Genomic DNA, 24,108 nt, shown 5'->3' on the forward strand with positions numbered 1-24,108 from the left:
AGCAGAATACATTAGACTGAAGCAAAAACCTGTATCGCGCATTAAGGCTGCCTAGAAGGCAAAGTGCAGGAATACATTTTAAAAGGAAAGGGGGGCGCGAGGTGGGGGGGGTAACAGAACGGCGCGCTGATGCGCATCACCAGCGATGGCGGAACGAGCCGATCTGTCCCGGCTCCCGCCTGAACGCGGCGCGTAACCGAGACAATTCGCTGGGGAAGTTTGACACTTAGCACCGCGCCAAAACAGCGTCCGGTGACGCCAGGCTCTTCAGCCGTCCCCGCGCCCACGCTCCTATCAATACCGGCCGCGGCGCAGCTCCGGCGCGGATCAGGACCGCGCGCCGCGCGTCCGCTAACGAGCCTCTTCTACGCCTCGTCACCAAGCCTGGAAACGCGTGCATCCGCCCTGTCACGGGAGGCTCCTCCTCCTCCTCAGTGCACAGCCAATGAAGTCTCAGGGCCTACTGTGACACGTACAGGACGGCACAAACAGGGAGGAGCTTCTCCAACCCGGTAAGGTCACGGTTCCGAGGATGACAGTTAAAATCCAGGAGGGTATGCTTCTAGACAGTTTCCCAGCAAAGCAAAGCTAGCAGAGCTATTTGGGCTCGAGAGCGACCCAATGAAGAAAGAACTCCAGTAATACCTTGGAAGAGCAAACCTGATTAAATCAGGTGCGCAGTTCATATGAGGATGAAAAATACGCTGTGACAAATGTATTTGAATTTAGTAGGGAAGCTACAGAAATATACTGTCGCCATCATGACATTTATGTGCGGTTTCTGAGAAAGGATCTCTCTCTCAGACCACACGGCGGACGAGGCGCCCTGACCCTCTGTCGCGCTCGCTGGTGGGCGGGGCCGCGGCCTGCTTGGGGCAGAGGGCGTCGACGAGGGACAGCAGGTCGGACTCGGGGGCCGTGGGGAGCAGGAGGCGCAGGGTCTCCAGGACGACGGCCACTGGCGTCTGACCGCGCTTCAGCAGGTCGGCGGTGAACTCCAGGTCCTGAGAGGGAGACAGAGCGTCACTCCACCGCAGCGTTCGCCTGCTAGCTTTCCTCACAACAGCGCTGATCGGTTAGCTTATCTCAGCTTTTATAGCATGTTACCCTGCGTGCGCAAGAGTGGGTATATTTATATGACCACACACACACACACACACATGCACACATGCACACGCTTTATAGAAAGAGAGAGATGGAGAGGGTGCAAACAGGAGGGGCAGCGGATAAATCTAATATCTTAACGTTCAGAAGAGCAGCCGGCAGTCCGAAAGCCAGGGTTAAAGCATTCCCCTAAAACAATAAACCAGAAAGAATGAGAGAAGCAGAGACAGAGGGAGAGAGGCAGAGAAAAAGGGAGAGAGAGGGGGAAAGAGAGTCCTTAATCAAAATGCTGATATGCAGGCTTATTGTTTATGGAGGGAACAATATGAGTCACTGAGCTTCATAGCGTATAACTGCAGCTGTCTACATGGCACCTCCTCGAGCACATTTTTTTATTAGTAAAGATTTAGAATAAAACATTTTACGAAATGGCCTCACAAGCTGTCAAAAAGCCATTTTAAAAGCCACAGAAGCCATGAAAGCAATTTCAGAATCCGAATTAATAATTTAGACGACAATTTAAACAAAATGCTATGATCCAGTAGAAATGTATCAAGATAAGTACACAAAAACAGACATGAGTTGCACTTTGATCCCCCTGGCACGATGCTCAATTATTTTGCACATCTAAACTGACAGATGTGCTCCACAATGACATCTTCAAGGTCTGCTTTCAGAGTCAGTTCTTTACCTACAATTCCCCATTAAAATACACTAAATTATTTATCTGTTTATCAGACGTTCTTATTCAGGATTCCGCACTTCGCTGAGAGATGTCAGGCCCATTTATTTTAGATTCAGGTGGCGAAGGAACCTCTGACAGGGACCAGAACCAGATGATGGAGCAGTGTCTGCAACCCAGCAGCTAGCACGGAACAGCCCTGCTCATCCTAAACACTACAAATGCAAGAAACTATGTAGACTTGCTGGTCAGAGATAAATATCGCTAACTCCTCAGAAACCTATTGCTGGATTTTGCGTGTTAGCGAGAATACTGAAAGTCTCAATATAGCCAGTAAAAACTGCTAGCTGTAGAGTAACTATAAATAGAGCAAGCACTCAACACGATTTAAGGTACGGCAATGTAAATCCTCATGGATGATGTACTTATTAGGATCTTATCAACCACACTATGCCTTCGGAAGGTGAAACGAATACAATTTTCACTTGCACAACAAGTTCAGCAATTGGAATACTGTTGCCAGCCTTGTTAGCGGTCTGTGCATAATTAAATGACCCCTGTGTTCACCTCGCAGTTTTTCAGTGAATCTTGCTGGATAACACGGACACTACTCTGGGTATCTTAAACCACCCTGGGTGCAGAATTTCTGAAGGGTGGAATTTCAATATCGCTCCACAACAGCAGCCATACCAATTTGTGCTAATCTGCAGTTTTCATTCCTCCTTTCTGGAGGGTGAGCCTCGGCTGGCTCCTTAATTACCCACAATTCTAATTAATTGATAAATCTATAAAGGAACATGTCTCTTAGTGGTGAAATTGAATCAGACGTATCATTCATATAATGCTGAATGCACAATGGGTGACAGAAATCTTTATTTTTTCAATGTTGGGAGAGACCCAAGAATATCGGTCTGGATATGCTGGAGATAGCATGCGCATGCATACGTAAGTGTGGTTTTGTGTGTGTATGTTCACGTGATTTCTATGCAAATGAGCACGTATGAGCATTTGTGTGTGTAAGATGGTGTGCTCAAGTGTGTGGCGGAGTGTGAAAGACAGTGCTGGGGTGTGTGTGTGTGTGTGTTTGTGTGCGAGCAGGTTTCCACCACACATTTGCACAGAATTTCATACAAAATGGCTGCCATTCTTTATGCAGGTGGGCAATACTTGCCCGGTGGTGAATCAGCCTAGCATTGTGAAAAGCACTGCAAGATCCTTTTAGGAATACCACGGTAGAAATGCAAGCTGAAAGCGATTCATTCACATTTACATCACAGAGTTGAAAGTGGTCTTATGAGTCACAGCCCTAGTTTTGCAATTTGGACATGTGTACAGCCTGCCAAATATATACTTTCTTTTATTCCACGAGGACATTTTATTTTTTTTTCCCTTTCCCTCGATTCTCAGAGACCAGACGGGACCCATCACTAAACTAAAAACAACAGCATTAGTAGGACTAGCCATCTGTCAGCCCACAAAAATCTATTTATTTTGCTTAATCATTTTGCTCTTTTCCCTTCCTACTGCAACTACTGATTTTGCCTCTCAAGTCACTGCTATGCCACATGCACCCACAAGCTGTGGGAGCGGCATAGCGGAGAGGCAAGTTGCCCTTAAGTACATTCACAAACCAGCAATTAAACGCTAAGAGCCTGAATTACTAAGACCATTAGCACATACAAAACCTTTTAGCACACACAAAACCAATAACATGACTGATGATTGGTCACGATACCTGTTTTGCACCAATCACGGGTTAGATTATTGATTTTGTGTGTGCTCAATCAGGCCCTAGGTGGATACACCACACTGAAGGCCACACAGAACTAGAGTAAAGGTTGTTGACTAGCATCATAGCTTAGCCTTGCCTAGACAGACTGAGCCAGCCAGAAGCCCCGAAGCGGAGTGGTTGAAGACGGGTTGCCCCTCAAGGGTAAAAGAACTTTGAGATCAAAGGTGCGGTACCAACGCGATACCCGGGACGGTCCGCACTTTCTCAGCCGACTCAGCTTTCCTCCGCCTTTCCCGCTGCATGTCCGCTCGCTCAGCGGGCGGGCGGCACGCGAGCGAAATCAAACGGCGCATCGCTGAGGAGCGCCGCGCCGCCGAAACCGCGCTGCGCTAATTAGCCCCCCAAGGACCCCACCAGCAGCAGCACACACGAGCAGCCTGCGCTTTCTGTGGCCGCGTGCGCTAAGGCTACAGCAGCCGCGCCACTGATGTTAGCGCAGTGACGGGCTGAAAAAGAAAATTACTCCCCTGAGAGAAAGAGTTTGATCAGGAAGTACCTGATTATGACACAGTGTATGTTGGCCTTCTGTACACACAGAGCAGATCAGATCATTAGCAAAGTATCTAATATCCTGCAGCTCCGCTTCTAGCTTAGCGTCCACTCGTCCCTCTTTAACATGCAGCGCTCCCAGCTGGTAGCCCGCGGCTTCCCAGATCTTTGCTCATGTAGCTTGGACGTAGTTTAGCTCAGACGGCTTTCAGTGGGATTAAGTCCAGTAAAGTGAATGCAAAGACAAATTCACAACCACTAATTCAGGGGTTAACAAACTTTTTTCTGATGCAACCCCAAATTAATGTCTTTCTTTACGTGGCTTCGCTCAGGTACTGGTGTTGAACATGGCCTCTATTCTTCACTTTTTATTTACTCATTCTAGAACAATCTCTGCCACATCCCCACCAGCCTTGATTAGCCACTGTCTTTGCGTGGGTGATTGTGCAGGCCTATTACGGAACAGTCCAGCCAGACAGATAAATTTACTGCGGTTTAAAGCCAATTTACAACCAGATTTTCAAGAGCCTTAACAGAGCCAGCCAGCGTGCAAGATAATGGATGTCATTTCCTGTGCTCAGAATTCTGGTCATGTGATGGCACATGAGTCAGCGGTGTTTAGTGCATCTCTAGACAGCTGTGATTCTCAAGTCATACAGGCTCCTGTCAATCATCGAAAGGCCAAAATGATTGGGAAGGTGTCCTGGCCAACAGTTTTCTTGGCAAGTTTAGTCAGTCAAAATGTGGAAATGTAACTGCATATTAACAGAGTGGCAGTGGGTGAGGACAGCTGTGATGCGGACAGCTTACCTGATCTAAATGCATGTGAAGCCTCTTGAACTCCAGCTGGTCCTTTAGATCCTCCATCACCTGATGTCTTGTGTCCTTTTCCCGCATACTAGGAAATAGAGAGAGAAGAGAGGGGGAAAAGGAAAAAGAGCAGAGAAAACAAAAAGGAAGAAAGGAATTGGCTTTAATTCACAATGACACCCAGCGTACGCCTGGAAAAGTATGTGTGCATGAGCATACATTTCCTTATGTCAGTCCGTTTGAATGCTAATAAGCATATAATGGACTCTTTAAGTCACTGTTTCATTCCATTAACAACAAATTACCTCTTGTCTCTGGCTTAAACTATGTACTAATGTTGCACCACAAACCTGCAATAAAGAGCTGATTAAAGTAATGTTCCCATGATGCTCTGGAGGGACTGCAACAGATGGGTTTGTTTGGATCCGCTTATGTGCCAGCTCAGCAGACGCAAACCAATGCGGGGCCATCACTTACTCCAGGCGACACAAGGAACTTGACAAACCACCTCAAAGGGCCCGCCACCAGCCAGGAGTGGCAACCCCCGGGAACCAATTACCATTTGTCACACTGAAAGACCCAAAGCCTTCCTCTGAATCTTTTCTGAGTGCCGGCCTATCGCGCAGTGAGAAGCCCCTCTGGCCGAGCGGGTGTCTGCTCTGCCTGTGCACGCTCGATGTGAAGCACACTCCTCAGAGGAAGTGACCTACGCCCTCTCGATGTGAAGCACACTCCTCAGAGGAAGTGACCTACGCCCTCTCGATGTGAAGCACACTCCTCAGAGGAAGTGACCTGCGCCCTCTCGATGTGAAGCACACTCCTCAGAGGAAGTGACCTGCGCCCTCTCGATGTGAAGAACACTCCTCAGAGGAAGTGACCTGCGCCCTCTCGATGTGAAGCACACTCCTCAGAGGAAGTGACCTGCGCCCTCTCGATGTGAAGAACACTCCTCAGAGGAAGTGACCTGCGCCCTCTCGATGTGAAGCACACTCCTCAGAGGAAGTGACCTGCGCCCTCTCGATGTGAAGAACACTCCTCAGAGGAAGTGACCTGCGCCCTCTCAATGTGAAGAACACTCCTCAGAGGAAGTGACCTGCGCCCTCTCGATGTGAAGCACACTCCTCAGAGGAAGTGACCTGCGCCCTCTCGATGTGAAGAACACTCCTCAGAGGAAGTGACCTGCGCCCTCTCGATGTGAAGAACACTCCTCAGAGGAAGTGACCTGCGCCCTCTCGATGTGAAGCACACTCCTCAGAGGAAGTGACCTGCGCCCTCTCGATGTGAAGCACACTCCTCAGAGGAAGTGACCTGCGCCCTCTCGATGTGAAGAACACTCCTCAGAGGAAGTGACCGTGTTGCTCAGCCGCTGCGTCATAGAGTGAGAGGAAGTGGCAGCAGCCAGAACAGGTTTTAGAAGAGCCTGCTCCTTGTCCATGCCTTCCCTAGCAAGTCAAGTTAATTCACAAACGTCTGTGCTCATTATGTGATGTCATAAACCAACAAATACATGACATCTCCAAACAGCTGTAGGTAAATCGGCTCAAAGCTGGCTGCCCGTAAAAAGCCAAGGCGGCGTGGAGCTGTGCCGGTGACTATGGCAACTCTGCCGCAAGACGAAGACACACTTTCAACCAATCAGAGCAAAGACAGGATATTTAGGAAAAGAGTTTTTCACTATTCCAGCTGGCTGAAAAACGAATTATTAAACCTGGCAGGTTCAGTCGTTTGTGCGCCATGCACTCCCGTCACCTGACCTGCCCGCAGCAACCAATGGCCTTGCTGCTCTCAGAGGAACCTCCCCGCAGGCAAACCTGCCCCTCAGGCAATCCACCGCCTGCTTCTGATGCCTTCCAGGGATTCTGCCAAACTCACAACACATTTATCTTTTCAACATGCTTCTCGGAATCACAGCCTTCCCTTTGTCTTAACTACATCCAAAGTCCTCATTTTATGCATGGCTGGATTCCTTACTCAACTCCATTCCACAGGAGGGGTTGAAACTCTATGTGAAACAGACTCGTGGGATAATACTTTCTTAACTAAATACACACGTCTTCTCTCACTGTATTCACGTATGTGCAGTGACTTCGTTTAAATTTTTCTCAACCGTGACCTTTTATCACTCTGGGATCTGGACTATGGAACATTCCATAATTTGGTAAAAACAAAGTTTTCAGTCCTCAATATTTTGAGCTGCGCAATCAGCCGCTCAGAATGCATTATTCAGTGAATTGAGTGTACAGCTCTGCTCGTTGCAGAGCGGAATCACAGAAGACTCCGGCAGCGTGGTCACGGCTGATCATTAGCGAGTTCCGTTGGCGGCAGGAACAGCGGACCGCAGGGGACGCGCACAGCCTGGGAGAGACGAGAAGTGGATCCAGGCGAATTCTCCCTCTCTCACGACGTCGTCCTGTTAAAAAAAGGGGAGGGCCGCCGCCTCCCTCCCGATTAAGGCCCTGTGCGCGCTCGCGCCCCCCTCCGGAGGCGATAACGCACCCCCGCTGGCATCGTCGCCAGAGCGTTTTTCCGCTCTTCGCGCCTTGGGCACGGACCTGCTGTCTGCCGCGAGCCCGGCCAGGCCTGGCACAGGGACACACCGCCACACCGCACCACACCGCAGCTCAGCGCAGTCAACTCCATCCAGCAGACTGGGGCCAAACCTGCGCTACAGCCGGGCCCATATCAGCCAATGCCTGAGCCAGACTCGCACAAGATGGCGGTCGAAGCCAGGTGAGCCTCAGGCCAAGGTCTCGCCAAATGCAGGTGAGCCTTAAGCCAGGCTCAGACCTAAGTTAAATCAGGTTCAGGACACTCAGGACAGACTTGGGACAGACTTGGGATGGACTCAAGACAGATTCAAGACAGACTCAGGACAGACAGAAGACAGATTCAAGTAAAAACCTTTCCATTCTGACGCTGAGTCTGATCCAAGGTCAGAGGCTGAAGGCGCCGTCATGTTTCCCTGGATACCAGCCGTCACTGACGGTACGCACCTCTCGTCAAGCGTGCTCAGGATCTGCTCACGCTTCTCCAGCGCCCCCTGGAGACTGACGGCAATCCTGCAATTCTGGTTTACGTGGAACAGTCCGCCCTCTTCATCATCGTCCTCATCATCATCATCATCATCGGTGTCCCCGGGGGCGGCCCCACCGGAGTGCGCGGTGGACAGGACCTCCCACTCCGCCCTCTCCCTCTGCAGGACAAGCTCCGCCTCCTCTAGGCCCTGAGAGGGAAGGAGGGGTGGGGATGGCAAACAGGAGGAAGGGAAGAGGAGGGAGGAGATAATTAAAGACAGAAGGCAAAAGGTACAGGCGGAAGATGGTGGGGGGGCGAAGAGCCTTCATTAAAACAGTATTCGATAAATGAAGCAAATTAATCAAGTGACCAATGCAGTTAGTGTCACAATGCTTCTCGTGAAATGAAATTATAATAGAAAATTAACTAGAAACTTATTATTCATTAGAAACAGTTACCATTGAGAGTTCACTGTAACCAAGAGCACTGTAATCACGGACAGTTCGGTAGCAGATTTTGTGATATAATTCTATGCAAATTCAGGGGAAAATTCCTGTAAAGGTGCCATGCATGAAAAAACATGAGTGCTTACATTTCAACTTAGTGCTTAAACAGAGCACTTAAACTCAGTTAAACTAAAGTGTCTTTCACTATGAGCATTGACCAAACGACTAAGCCTGTGCACCTTCAGCAAGCATGGTTATATACATTTGTGTGCATACGCGTGTGCATGTCTGCATTGGTGCATGCGTGTGCCCGTGTGTTTGCATGTGTTAATGCATGTTAATCTCACAATATCACCAGGTCGTGGTTGATGCAGGGTGTATTCTGGGTGTGTATGTGTGTCTGTGTGTGTGTGTGTGTGTATATGTGTGTGGGTGTGTGCAAGTCTCACCAGACTTGATTGTGTATGCAGTGTGTATGCTGTGTATCTGTGTGTGTGCCTGTATGTCCAGCCAGGCTGTGGCTGTGTATGCAGTGTGTATGATCTGTGTGCACATCAGTGCTTTTGTGTGTATGTGTGTTTGTGTGTGTATGTGTATGTCTGTGTGCGTGTGTTTCTGTGTGTGTGTGTGTGTTCGTGTGCGTGTGCGTGTGCGTGTGTGTATGTCTGTGCGTGTGTCTCAGTGTGTGTGTGCATGTGTGCGTGTGAGTGTCTGTGTGTGTGTGTGTGCATGTGTGTCAGTGCGTGTGTGCATGTGTGCGTGTGAGTGTCTGTGTGTGTGTGTGTGTGTGTGTGTGTGCATGTGTCTCAGTGTGTGTGTGTGTGTGTGTGTGTGCGTGTGTGTCAGTGCGTGTGTGTGTGCATGTGTCTCAGTGTGTGTGTGTGTGTGTGTGTGTACGTGTAAGAGTCTCACCAGGCCGTGGCTGTGTATGCAGTGTGTTATCTCGGCTCCTCCCAGGGTCCCGCTGACTCTCATGTTCTCCACCAGCAGGGACTGCAGGGAGAGCAGGGCTCCGTACGTCTCCAGCACTCTGGACCTCTTCTCTGCCTTCTGGAAGTGCAGAGCAGCCGTCTGCACCGCCAGGCTCTCCTCCTGAGCCCGGAGCTCCAGCTCTCTCTCACTGCGCATCTCCTCCAGCACCTGTGGAGCAGGAGGCCCGTTACACCCCCGACATAACGGCAGGTACGGCGTCCACACCCAGTATTTCCACCCTAATCGTTTCTTTGATCAAAGGTCAAAGGTGACTTTGCAAACCTCATATAGCCTCCAATGACACCCATTCAGCACTGCTAAACAAGCGGTTAATACGAGTTAGCAATACTTCAACTGATATTTTGTGTTACATTCACATAATCACCTTCAGAAATTACTCTGCTACCCAGAGAACGAAAGTCTGCGCAAATTTTCACAAGATGTGATTTATCGCTTAAGATCACCCCACCCCCATCCCCCCTCCCGATAAATTCTGTTAAGTGCACTTCAGACTTAAAAACAAACAAACAAAAAAAAAACCATTACTTGGTCTCCACTTTAATTTCACGTTTTTTCACTTTTATTTTTAGAACATTTCTGTTACTGTCCTTCTTTAGAGCCAGTACCAAGGCCTTTGTCCCTTCTCTGACAGTAACCATAAAGCACTGTGCCAGAGGTTTACAAGTCTGTCAGACAAAGGCAGTAGCCCTTTCAGTCTGAATAGGTACATTTTAACGGCCTACAAGGTTCCCTCTGTTACACGGCCACTTCCTGAAGATGGGGAACCCTGCAGAGAAAATCACAGGTGCATCATGGGATGCTGCCAAAGGTTATGTTGCATAAGCCTGCAATTGTTCGCGTGTCTACCCTCCCCCCTCCCACCCCCCAAAACAATATTCACAGTCAATGTTTTTGCATGCTTGCAGACAGAGCACGACTGTAGCCAGAGAGAATGAAAAGCCTTGAAAGGGGACTTTAATAGTATAATTAGGCATCCATTCAAACGCCGCTTCTTTTCCCCTCTTGTTTGTGCCCTGACTGCAGAGTGCCAGTGGAGAATTTTCCGGTTGATCTGTGCAGTGCTCGTCTGCATGTGTATGTGTATGTGTATGTGTACGTGTACGTGTGTGTGTGTGTGTGTGTGTGTGTGTGTGTACGTGTGTGTGAATTTTAAAAGCTTTCCCCTCTGTGAATCCCTGGGCATATTCCTCAGCAACTGAAGGCTCTAAAATTTTCCAGTGCCGAAGAAAAGAAATCTACAGATAAGAGCTTCTACCCCCCTGGGGCACCCCCCCCTCCCCCCCACACTCCCACCAACCCCCCCCCGCCCCACACACCCCCCTCCCATCCAACCCCCACCAGACTCACTCAGAGAGAGCTCACTGTACCAGCGTACAGACTGTTAATGTGCCACAGCATTACACAAACACAAAAACCATGAAGGCCACCTTTACCCCTCACATAATAAAAACGGTTATAGACAGCTCACTAATATTCCGCCACCAGCCCTCCATCTTAAAGGATCCCATTGCCCGTAGGTGACTCCTGCTCAGTACCCTGTTTTAGGGAGCACTTTTCATGTATTACACAGATCTTAGCGCCATTCCTCCAATCAGACGGATCCGTAGGCCAGCAGATTTATTATAAAAAATAAAACGCCTTCATTAGCTATGCAAATCGAGCATTTCGTTTAGCCGTAGCTCCGCGGCGATTAAACGCTCTGCCTCCGCTGCTCGTCATTCCTTAACAAAGTCCCAGCTGTCATAAATGATGAATATGGGGGGAGGGGGGAGGGGGGGGGGGGAATTCCTCTCTGCAAGAATTTAATATTTCCAATTCTTACGAACTGGGTCCCAGCTCAAGCGCGATGTGTCGCTGCTCGCCGAGACTGTTCAACAGCGGATTTCACAGGAGAGGACGGGAAGGATCGGTCAGAGATGGCGTGCCGGTGTGCTGGCTGGTCAGACTGGCAGTGAGGAGTCATGCCTGTATCCCCAGGGCTTAACCCTTTGATGTGTGAGGTCACAAACATGTGATTAGAATGTTCTTCACTGAAGATTCTAATGCTGATGTAGCAATCACTACTGGCAACTAACAGCAATGGAGTTCTAGAACACTGACTTAGAATGAGGAAAAAACATTCAAAAAAAGAGACTCTTCAAATGGTTGAAGGCCCTGACCACAGATGTCCTTTGCACCCTAGAGCAGAGCTTAACTAGGAAGTGCTCTAGGCCTGAGAACACGCAGAAAGACATAAGCTGGGTCAGTCACCCGGGAAACGAACATCTGCTCCGGTAAATAAAAACGGCGATGATGTCACTCTGAAGACGGCCGTGACGTAGCAGCACCGACGGACGCTAACGGAGAACAACGTTCTCTTAGCATCTCAGCAGCGTTGCAGCGCGTAGTCTGTGTCTGTGCCAACGCTCTGCAAGGAGGTGTCATTGCATGGTGGTCAGGAAAAATCTGTGAACACCGCGAAGAACCTCCGCCGCGGCTATGTTTGCATTTCCGTTTCCTCGACTGCGGCCAACATTCAGAAAGCCTTCTTTCATCAAACGTAAACCTCTCTGACCCGATGTTCTGCAAGCGTAGAGATGGCACTTCACATGGGCCAAGACCTTCTTTACCTGGGCCACGATCTGCACAGTGGACTCTTAGCGATAACAGTCATATCACCATTGATAAATTCAGACATCCATCGTATACCTTGAAAGACACGACGCCTGTGGCAAACCGGGAGATCCTTCCAGGGCTGCAGTTATTACCATTGAATAACTCGATCACATTCTTGGCACCAAAAATAAACTGTGTGGGTGACAAACTAGGCATTTACGTTCAATACATTTGACCTTTTCTGTGATGACCAGCATAGGTTACAGGAAACATTATAATCTATGGCTCCCCGGACTGAACTTTAAAGTAACAAAACCTAAATATTCTCCTCTCTCAAATCACTGAGTAAAACTCAAGCTTTCTCCACAAGAAATGATTCATTTTCAAACGTATAATGATAGTGACCTACCCTTGGAACGGCTAAACCTGTAATCTTTAATATGTGAGAACAGCTCAATTTTCACAATTCTCCTTCCTTTTTTCTAGAGTCTGCTTGACCAGGGGTGCACTGTACGGTTTAATGCCTGTTGGCCTGTGAACACCAACTACACCACACTTAACCTTCCCCTCTACACCACACTGCAATACAGAAAGGACCTGACAATCACTGTGTGAACATGAACACACACACGAACACACTCACGCAAATGCACGCACGCCCACACACACACACACACACACACACGCAGAGACACACACACACTCACCAACACACACACACACACACACACAAACGCATGCACGCACACACACATGCAAATGCACGGACGCACGCCCGCACGCACACACACGCAAGACACACACACACACGCAAATGCATGCACGTACGCACACACGCAAAGACACTCACACACACACCCACCAACAAACACACGCAAACGCCCACACACACGCAGAGACACACACACACAAATACACTCACGCAAATGCACGCAAGCCCACACACACACAGAGACACATACACACCCACCAACAAACACACACGCGCAAACGCGCGGACGCACGCCCACATGCACACACACGCAAGACACACACACACACGCAAATGCATGCACATACACACACACGTGCAAACGCGTGCACGCACGCCCGCACGCATACACACGCAAAGACACTCACACACACATCCACCAACACACACACGCAAACGCACAAACGCCCGCACACACACAGAGACACACACACACACACATCCACCAACACACACACACACACATGAACGGACACATGCACACACACACGTAAACCCACACACGCACACACACACAGACACACACACACGCCAACACACGCACGCACACACAGCAGGGAACAGAGAGATGACTAACAGCTCTACACTCCACCGTCAGGGTGGAAGGTCAGCGCTGTGGGGGGAAAATGGCAAGCTGTCATAGAAGATACAAGGTCCAGTCCTTCAACATTTCCTGAAGAGAAAAGTCACAAATGAGTTCTCTTAGACACGGTTCTCCTGACCTCCTCTACTTGAGAGTAGCCAAGGCACAATCAGGGGCTTACGCAAAAACAGCTTCGCCAGACGCGACGTGAATTTCAGTTTTACGCCATTTTTGATCTGTACATTTCGTGCGTCCGCTCGTATTTCGTCAGCCTGTCTCCTCCCCCTGGCGCTGTCTGTCACTAACGCAGACGAGCACGCGCTCTCTCCTGAACCTGCGTGGCCGACCGTCTCCGCCCTTCAGCCCCACAGATGACTGAGCGAGGCCTGCTGTTAAAGTGCTGGAACAGAGAACTCCGCAGGCAGGCTACAGGAGCCTGACTGACAGGAGGAGCTGCTCTTTCATGATCAGACTGTGACTTAAAAACCTCGCACACAGAACCCGCGCCTCACCGAGCGCTGCCGGGGCCAATCGCGTGCCACCCAGCGGAAGGTGCTGGCTGACACAAGCCCTGGGAAGGTCCCGATCCGGCAGCTGAACGTGGGGCACGTCACTGCAACCCAGAGAAATCTAACAGGAAATGACACGCCGCAGCTCAACGGCTCCCGCAGACCACAAACCGGGTGACACGTAGCCAAGCTCGCGCTAGCAATATAGCGCCACTCCGTCTTCTTTTCTTGATCTTTCGACACGCTCCCGTTCCTCCACATCCCTCCTCCCTCCCTCCCTCCCTCCCTCTCTCAATCCCTCTCTCCTTCCAGTACCTTCTTCATGGCGGTGCGCTCCATCTCCTTCTCCTGCTCGTAGAGCCGGATCTTCTCCTCTGCTTGTTTCTGGAAGAGCAGGAGATCTGACAGGTCTGGGCTCTGCCTGTGCTCTGGGGCTGCCACCTTCACTCTGGGCTTCTTCTGTCAACAAAGCCGAGGCGACGTGAAAAGCCGCCCGAGGGAAACGCTTCAGTCAGCATAATGCACTGGCTGCGATTTCGCGTTCCGTTTGAAGGACACGGCACAACATGGGAAACACGCTTCAGCAGCATTTTATAAGTCTGGTGTCTGCTAGCGGAGTTTTGTGAAAGAGGAAGAGCGTTTTAGAGCGTTATGCTGTTCTTCAGCGTTTGTATGGTCCTCCTGGACACCAGGGGGCAGCACTGACTGACCTCTGCCTGCTTCCCGGGCGGGGCCGCTGCCAGGCCAAGCTCGGATCTCTCCAGGGCCTCCTTCCTCCACTGGGACAGGAAGGCCTGCAGTCTGGAGCGGGACAGGGCGCGGGGCAGGACCAGGCAGCGGTCCATCCTGGACATGCACTTCTGGAACTCCAGCTTCATCTGCAGCAGCTCCTCCTCTGAGAGAGTGAGCTGTGCCTCGCACAGAGCCCTGCAATACACACACACACATAAAAACACAAATACAGACACACACACAAATACACACACAAACACACACACACACACACACGCACACAAACGTATACACACACACACATAAAAACACAAATACAGACACAGACACAAATACACACACATACAAACACACACACACACACACGCACACACACACACATACACGCACAAAAACATAAAACATATACACATGCATGCACCATATATACATACACACACGCACATACACAAACACAAGGAGGGAGACATTTTTTTTATTTTTTAAAACAGCAATCAGAGCTTTGATCCTGCAAACCGTCGACTGCTGTCTGTGAGGCCTGAAAACAAAGCCGAAAGCCTAGCTGCACAACAATCAAGAATCAAGACTACGATCAACAGACATCACATCAAAGGAGAAACCGCACCATACTGTAAACTTCTCCATGTTACACACTTGGACTCTTTCCCAAAGGAAACCCTGCTGTGTAGCGGCGTAAATAAAACACAACGGACGCCTTCCGCGGCTCGCGAAGCTCGCTAAAAGGCTGAGTGTCGCACTCGGCACCGTGAAGCTGGGTCCCGCGGGGGGGGGAGGGGGGGCGGGTGACTCACTGGAAGAAGGCCCGGCCGCGCTGTCGCAGGGCCTGCTGCTCCTGCAGCTCCAGCTCCATGCAGTCCTGCAGCGCGTCTCGCGTGCTCTGCAGCGTCCGCACGGCCGCCTTGCCCTCCTGCTGCAGCCACTCCTGCGCCTCCGGCATGGCCCCGCCCACCAGCTCCGGCTGCAGGAGGAAGCGCGGCGCCCCCAGGCCCAGCAGCGCCTGCGCCGCGCCCGGCTGAAGGGCCTTCACCTCCGCCACCGCGCTGTGGATCGCCCGCATGGTGACCTGCAAGGGGAGCCGGGGTTCAGAGGTCAGAGGCGCAAGGTCAAGAGTCTATAGCTTAACAAACAAGAAAGGTTCTCCAGGCTTTTGATTCGCTGGTCAATAATTCAACACTGTTTGCTCTCTGATTTCATCACCTTCAGCTCGCTTTGGTTTAACCTCCAAATACCCATTCCCACCATGCTCTGGATAATGAACTGCCGCTCTGAAGTTGGGTCTCAGAGGATTGCACTATGCATAACCAGTCAGCTTCTGATCTTACATGCTGACAGCAGGACATGTATGAATACTGAAGGACCATAGCAAGATGATCTCTGAAACCAGTAGTGTACAGGGCAGGGTGAATAAGGTACAGGTGAGGGTGTGTGAGGAACAGGTCAGTGTGAGTGAGGTACATGTGAGGGTGTGTGACGTACAGGTCAGGGAGTGTGAGGTACAGGTCAGGGTGAGTGAGGTGCAGGTAAGGGTGAGTTAGGTATAGGTCAAGGAGTGTGTGGTACAGGTCAGGGAGTATGTGGTACAGCTCAGGGGGAGTGAGGTACAGGTCAGGGAGTGTACGGTACAGGTGAGGGTGAATGAGATACAGGTCAGGGTGTGTGAGGTATAGGTCAGGGTGTGTGAGGTATAGGTCAGGGTGTGTGAGCGTAGAAGCTCACCTTGCGAATATCAGCAGCCGCCTCCTCATCCAGGTTGTTGATGAGCTCTCCCAGCTCCAGACACTGGGCTATGAGGAGGTTCTGCCAGGAGATGAGGTAGTGGGCCGGGTCCAAACCCTCCTCGCAGGTCCTGGACAGAACCGACAGCTCCTTCTGCTTTTGCTTGTGCTCCTGAAGCTGGAGACAGAGGGGGCGGCCGCGGTTAAACCCCTTCCTCAGACACCTCCCGCCCTGTCTGCGGCTACACGGCGCTAAGATAAAGGCATGCGCACAACTACAGCTGAGCACTCCGTACCAGGGGAGAGGAAGCATAGGATTTCGCCTACTCCGTGACTGTATGAACAGACGGCCACTCATAATCACTACAGTTCCCAGAGGGCCACTGGATATTCAGCGAAATGATGGTTATGCACACTCAGAAGCTTTCGTTAATTTCCGTTAAGCCATTTTTTAAGGCTGTTTATTTAAACTGTTTATTCGGGGGGTGGAGAGACTGATTGAGGTTGTTTCGGGGGGGAGGGGGCTGATGGCGATCGCAGACTGGGACACCTGTGGTTTTGGCCTATAAGGGGAGGTTTATTATGAGGAATACATTAAAAACATTTAATATATAAACATTAATATTTTCCAGGACAAGTAGGCAATTTCCAAAAACAGCATCAAAAATTCCCAGTTTTTCTAAAAATGTGTGGGAACTCTGGGAGTCCTTTATCCTGCTGATTTGCACCACTTCCCCGCACAGATCCAATCACCAAAAACAGGAAATGAAAAGCAGGAGCAGGGGATGGTCTGGTGCAGTAGATGTTTGGGACCACACAGGTGAGGGTCACACGTAAACAACCCGTTTGGCTCTGAGCCTGTCCAAACTCCGCAACCTACATAAACTGACGGCGAGTCGTTATCGACTTAACCTTTTATTGCACAACCACCAACAGCTCGACCGCGGCACTTTTCAAAAATCTATTCCAAATCTCTTTATCGAAAAAAAAAAAACCTCCAAGAGAAAACGCTTTCCGAATCAATGTTCAAGCAAACAATTTTACTCGGAATATGAGGCTGCAAAAAAATGCACATTTTCCTGGGTACAGCAATGGGTCGATTCCACTTTAATGCAATCAATTCAGGAAATGAATTGAACAATGCACATAATGTTCTATGTACAAATGCATTTCAATTCATTTCCTCAACTTATATTAAATGGATGTGACCCCAATTCTGGTGCACAAAAGTATTGACGTGCAATTCTAAATGGTCTTACATACATACATTTTTTCCGAAATCCATGTGAGATATTACTAGATTTATATCTCATCCATGTGCTATGAGGTATGGACCTGAAAAGCACTTCAAAGAAATGTGCACACTGCACCCCATTATTCACTCGCCAGTAGTTGTAAAACAATGAGAAACACCGAGACCCCCCTGATATGGATAGCACTTGCGACCTTCATGCTGCCAGATCCAATAAGATTCATTCTTTGAGTTTCAGCATAAACTCCTACATTCAATCAAATGGCACTTCAACAACTTACGGGCATGTGCCAGGGGTGTTCAATCTTATCCAGAAGGTGCCAAAGCAGGTGCAGGTTTTTCTTTTATCCCAGCACTAACACCTGATTCTACTTATCAAGATGTTGTTGAAGACCTTGATTAGTTACTCAGTTGAATCAGGTTTTCGTAGTCCTGGGCTAAAACAAAAACAAAAACCAACAGCCACACTGGCCATTATTGGGTAATATTTGACACCCTGGTATATGCAATTCAAACAAACCAGACTTAACCTTTTTAAAAAAATTTTTTTTAATGGTTAACCCCATCTGTAGCGCCTTCCTTTTTAACATAAGCCTGAAAATGACATACCCAAAATAAAATGGTTCCTATTCTTGAACCCTTTTGTCTCCAGGCATAATCCTGGTTTCTTCTTAAAGGAGTTTGTTTTCCAAGAGACAGAATTACTCTACATATTACTGAAAGAAAGTAACAGAAGCTCAAAGGTAGTGGAAGTGGAAGTTTTTGTGGGGTTACTGTCATAATTTTGGTTCTCTGAAACATGGAGTGGAGAGATCCACCAAGACTGCCCTGCTTGCCATGTACGAGAAGTGAATATGTCCACCAAGGAGTAGCGTTGCAGTGCCCTATATGTTCTTCCAGGTGGGCGGTAGCCTCCTTTAGCACTGGACACGCTACTGTCTGTCAGAGCCAGACTTGGTGCAATTGGTTGCTTCTGAGGTGGTCATGACTGAACGTCATTCTCCATAGGTGCATCTCTCTACTCAATGTTTCACAGAACCAGGGTTACGACAGTAACCTAAAGCTTTAATTGAAGCATGAATCAGCTCTCCCTTTTGTAAAATAAGCAAACTGCTCACCAAATGTTCAATGCCTTCACTGGTTTTATACAATTAACTAAACAAAACAGGCCTACAGGGGTTTGACATCTGATATCTGTTCATACCTGTATAATACCATGCATCTCCTAATCAAACTTGAGTCCATGTAGGTTACAGATCCTCATTAATGAAATAGCTAGCCGGAAATTTAAAAACTGTATTAGTTGTAGAAATTAATGCAAAATAAAAACCTTTTTGTCTTTATGTCATGGCAATTTAAACATAAGGCTACATTTGCAATGAACAGTAGCAGAGTTGACCTTGTCTTGATGAGTCCTTTGTTGTTTTATCACTTAACCTCATAACCATGGTAGAAAGTTATCTTGAAGCAGGAACAGTACCTACCCACGATTTGACATCTCCCTGTGATAGAACACTGAGCTAAATTTAGCATGCACAAAATTTGCAACCTAAACAACAGATTTAAGTAATCTTTCCATAAAAAACTCATCTGCACTGGCACATACTCTTACTTCTGGGCACCACGTCTCACTGCAGTGAGCAAAGCAGTCCTCACTGAGATAAGATCTGGAGGGTTCAAATGAATTGCACATGCCCTTCAACACTATAAGTGCGTTTGAGACTCAAAGCTCAAAGTGTTTCAAAGGGGCAGACCCCAGAAGAGGTGGCATTTCACAATGTATAGCCTTTTTTAGACCATTGGACCTTTGTGTTGTGAAATATTTCAGTGAGTACAGCATGAGCTCATCAGAGAGTGACAAGGAGTGACTCTCAATAATGAAGTATCAAGTGTACAGTGAAGCATCACAGTGATACTGAATACTGAATATGAAGTGTAATCCACTCTTTTATTGGCCATTATAACAATAAGGCCCAGAGAGATTTAGAGTAGATCTGCAGCAGACGCACATGATAAAATCCTAATCCTCGGATTATGGTGTAAGAACGTGGCCAAAGAGCATCACTTACAGTGTAACCTCTAACTTTGATAGGAGGGAGATTAAATGTCTATGAATTCAGGACATTCACCCAAGGAATGGTGAAAGGCAAAACACACGCAAAAACACACACACACAAATGCAGTAAAGCAGATGATGCTGTACTCAACACCATCACAGGTCTGAAAGAACAACATCATAGACACCCAATACACCACAAACTCCACATAACACACCTACTCCAACCAACTGGAGCGTCATTTTGCCCTCCTCACTTCCTGCTGGCCCACTGTGTTTGTGTGTGTACCTGCGTGTGTGCGTGAGCGTACAGGCGTGCATACACATGTACACATGCATGCAAATCTGTAGCGATGGGGTCAATTTCATTTCACATTAGTCAATTAAAAAAATGAATTGAAATTCAAATCACGCATAGTAAAATTTTCTTGGAACATTACTGAATGCATTTAATTGAATGCAGTGGATTTAATGAACAGACACCAACACTGAAGTGCATGTATGCGTAAGACTGTGTGAGCTGTCAGTGCGGGTACGAATGCCTGTGTGTGCGCGTGTGGACGGGCGGCTAATACAGTGGTCTGTGTGCGCGCGTGTGGACGGGCGGCTAATACAGTGGCCTGTGTGTGCGCGTGTGGACGGGCGGCTAATACAGTGGCCTGTGTGTCTGGCCTTTGACACGTCTGCTGTTCTGCAGAGCCGCACCGCGAGGGCGCTACTGACGTCTCACCCCTGCAGCCCGCTCCACATTAAAGAGGCGGGCCTGCATTATTAATCAGTCGCGAGGTGGACTGCTGCCAGCAAAAGGTGACCCCTCCGCCACGCTCGCTGACATTTCAAACAGCTTCCACCGTGACCAATGCAGTGCTCAATCTTCACCTTTGACATCGCCAGCACGTCAAATCCTTACAGTGTCAGTGTGCATTACTGTCAACTGTGCTCTGCAGGAATGCCAGTGCAAACTGGCATAATATACCTACGCGAATTATGTCTCGCCACAAAAACCTACTCCCCCATTTCCAAAAATGTGTGAGTGAATTTCCCCCTCTTTAAATCCAGACACACTGCTGTCGCTAGGCAACTCCACGGCTGCAGGTTCCAGTGTCCCAAGATAATATTTCACCCCCGACCTTCAACTTGATTAAAGCGCGTACTGGACAGGAATTTACCAAAACACCACTACCAATGCACCTCTCTGAGACAGGACAGTCAGGTTAGACATGCTATAAGCATGAGTACATGCAGACATGTACACACACAAACACACATACACACACACACACACACACACACATACCCACACCAGGTATACACATACACAAACACTCAAAAAAGTAAATAAAAAATGCACACACACCTGAGTAATATTATAGAACATTCAGTACTTCACAGTTCACTTGAAAACACGCACACTCACTTACCCAGCCCAGCCCCCCCCCCCCCCCCCCAGCCCCGTATCCGTAACAACAGTACCCATGGATTTACATCCCGTTGTGTTGCCGGGGGAACAGATCTGTACTGTGAACCTCAACAGGCAGCGGCAAGATAAGGGATGGAAAAGACAAAAGGATCAAGATAAGAAACACAGAGCGAAAGAGAGATGGAGTGAACTGGCTAAAATAAACACAGGTGTAAAATATCACTAAGGACTAATCAAGAGTCATCCAGGGGAAAGAGTCTCAGAGGTAAATGAGTCTCCAAGTTAAAGAGTCTCAGAGGGAAATGAGTCTCTAAAGGAAAAAGTCTAATGAGCCTCCAGGGGAAAGAGTCTCAGAGGGAAATGAGTCTCCAGGTATAAGAATCTCAGAGGGAAATAAGGCTCCAGGTGAAAGAGTCTCAGAGGGAAATAAGGCTCCAGGTGAAAGAGTCTCAGAGGGAAATGGGCCTCCAGGGGATTAAACAGGTACACAAAAGCTCTAAATGAGATGCTAAGAATTTATTCTTAGTATTAACAAAAATTGTACCCTTTGTCTACATCTTGACAGGCTAGGGAGAAAGATAGATGGAAATAGAGTTCAGAAAACTGCATTTATGACAGTTTTTTCCCAGGAGGGGGAAATTTATGCTTCAGTTATGTTTCAGCCAATTGTGGTTCCTGCACATCAGGTATTATTAAAATTGCCTTCAGGATTTATATCAATGAAATGACCACATGCCAAGCATTTCTTTCCAGCAATAGCAATTTTGCAAGCCAACGTTTGTAATGCTAAAACAAAAGAACAGATGCAAAGCAGATTAGAGTCGTTTACACCCCCATGTGTGGAAATCTGGTCTCACCAGAAGGACACGCAATCAGGAAAATGAATAATAATGCATCGTATAAGGTAACACGTGTGAAACACATCACGACACAGTGCAGCGTTTCACATTTCAGCATTTGATGATGACTTTCAAAAGCGGCACTCCTGAGGTGTGGCCAATCGAAAAGGAGGGTTCATAAAACTTCACAGTGGGGTGTGAGAAGCACCAAGGTCACCATTATCAACAGTGCTGAACAGTACCACAATGCAAACACCAGAAGAGACTAGATCTAGTTTCCTACAGGATCAAAAGACTGCTTTTGTGTGTGGGCACTTGTGCTTGTGTGTGTGTGTGTGTGTAAGTGAAATAGTGTGCGCATGTGGCAAATTTCAGAAAGTTCACGCTAAGTACTGGGAATCCAGGTTTCTCAGGTCTTTCAAAAAGGCTTAAATGCCAAATAGAACCAGGTTGTCTGGCTCATGCTCTGGGATGTTTCCACAAAACAAGTGGACTCAGACTGTCTAGTTGACGCTCAAGGCTGCTTCCACATCATCCTTTTAGCCACCCTGACCCTTTTAAGCTCAGCCTTGCAGGATAACCGATGAAAGCCTACTTGAAAGCAAGCCGTGGGGACGGCATAGTTACCCTGCTTTTATTGCCATGGGCACCAAAACCATAGAGATCAAACACAGAAGGGGGGAAGGAGAGCTCTGCTGTCAATGATCACAGCAAACACCCAGATGTATAGGTAATGGGCAGTCTACATTTTTTTCAGAAAATAATCAGGGACTGCTGATGAAAGCAGTCATTTCAATTTGAAAAGACACCAGTAGACAGTGTGAAGCCATGCGCTTCAATTCAAGGTGTAAGTAATGCAACAGGCAGAAATGCAAGTGTTGTAATGGGTCAGCTAGATTGGCTCTGGCTCGTGCTAGCCTGGTTCCTCTTACAGTACACAGGAAAGAGCTTTAGAAGATCCCCCCACAGGAAGACTATGGGTCAGCTCCTCAAAAACTGAGTCATCTTTCTTAATAGCTTAGCACCTTCCTTATGCCAAGGGAACTGCATAGCTTACATCAAATTTTGCATTTATTCGACGTGAATATCTAATAACATAGTCTGGTTTAAGTACTTTACCTTGCACAAGGACATAACAGCATTACTCAGTTTGTTTAAACAAACCTGAAGCCCAGATACACCACACACTGCAGCCTACGTGGGACAGCATTAAGTCCCTGAGAGTCTGGGCAAGTCTGCAAGTGCATGCAGGAGAGGAGTTGGCAGAAGAGCTGAGCAAGTACTGGGGAAGTGCTGGGGAAGTGTTAAGGAAGTTTTGGGGGTGTGTTAAGGAATCATTGAGTTTGTGTTGGGGAATTACTGGGGAAGTACAGGGGAAGTGTTGGGGAAGGCAGAGGAAGTGTTGGGGAAGTGATGAGGAAGAATTGGGGGAAGTGTCAGCAGGGACTCACTTTGTCAGAGATGAGGCCTCTCCTCTTCTTGACCAGGCCGCAGTGCATGGCGCTCCTCTCCCGAGTCAGAGCCTCGTCCAGCCCCTGCTTCACCAGGACCAGCTCCTTCTGAGCCTTCTCCAGGAGCAGGTTCAGCTGGTCCTCCGCCACACTGGCCTCCCTGGGGGAAGGATGGTCACTTAAAGCAGTTAAAAATATAATGATTAGTAAAATATAAATTAGTGATTGTGAACATTGCATTACATTCACTTAGCAGACACTCTTATCCAGAACATAAAAAGTTGTCCTGCCTGAGTGTATTCAATGGGCTACACATCAAAACAAATTGTACTGCAGAATGGTCACTGGCTATGGTTAATATTTTCTTCAGGTTCTTGTCTATGTTAAACTGTTTGACCAAAAAGAGAGCAAAGCAACAATTACATTAAAAAAATTATAATGGCTGTCTGTTCAAAATGCAAACAGTTTTTAGAGTTAGGGTTAGGGAAGCCAAGATGAACATAGGCTTCAGATATACGAGAAACTAATAAAAAATTTCAGGCAAGTTACACTTGTGGAAAGTTCAGGCCATCCAATCAGATACTCTCAAGAATCTTTTTTTGTGGTCTAATCCACAGTATAAGGGCCTGGCCTCGAAAAAGCCTTTGATTCCTTCAGATGAGAATTTTATTGGATTTTGTCTTCAACCTCCTAAGACGTCTCTTCAGAAGCCATGTCAGCAACATGACTCAGATAAAAGTCAAAGAGAACAGCGTTTAAACCGCATACGGGGACCCATTGCGAATTGCAGACTTGGCCATTTCTTGCACACTCCCTATTCCCAGCTCATTATAACATAGAATATGCATTATAA

General features: G+C 48.1%; 1 protein-coding gene across 4 annotated transcripts in view; it reads right to left on the minus strand.

Annotated features, from left to right (window-relative positions):
• LOC118232166 (limbin-like) overlaps positions 1-24,108 on the minus strand; it is a 71,930-nt gene that overhangs the window by 8,509 nt on the left and 39,313 nt on the right. Inside the window, exons 13-21 of one of the 4 annotated variants that reach the window (XM_035426843.1) lie at positions 23,256-23,415; positions 16,239-16,415; positions 15,314-15,585; positions 14,480-14,696; positions 14,085-14,228; positions 9,251-9,478; positions 7,871-8,100; positions 4,878-4,965; positions 832-1,004 (exon numbers count right to left, since the gene is read on the minus strand). In XM_035426843.1, the coding sequence (XP_035282734.1) occupies positions 832-1,004; positions 4,878-4,965; positions 7,871-8,100; positions 9,251-9,478; positions 14,085-14,228; positions 14,480-14,696; positions 15,314-15,585; positions 16,239-16,415; positions 23,256-23,415 (1,689 nt within the window). Of the gene's footprint in view, positions 1-831; positions 1,005-4,877; positions 4,966-7,870; positions 8,101-9,250; positions 9,479-14,084; positions 14,229-14,479; positions 14,697-15,313; positions 15,586-16,238; positions 16,416-23,255; positions 23,434-24,108 lie in introns of all 4 variants that reach the window. The other 3 variants (XM_035426842.1, XM_035426841.1, XM_035426844.1) reach the window with 3 other exon arrangements.

This window comes from Anguilla anguilla, chromosome 7, assembly GCF_013347855.1.
Source record: "Anguilla anguilla isolate fAngAng1 chromosome 7, fAngAng1.pri, whole genome shotgun sequence".
Lineage (NCBI taxonomy): Eukaryota > Metazoa > Chordata > Actinopteri > Anguilliformes > Anguillidae > Anguilla > Anguilla anguilla.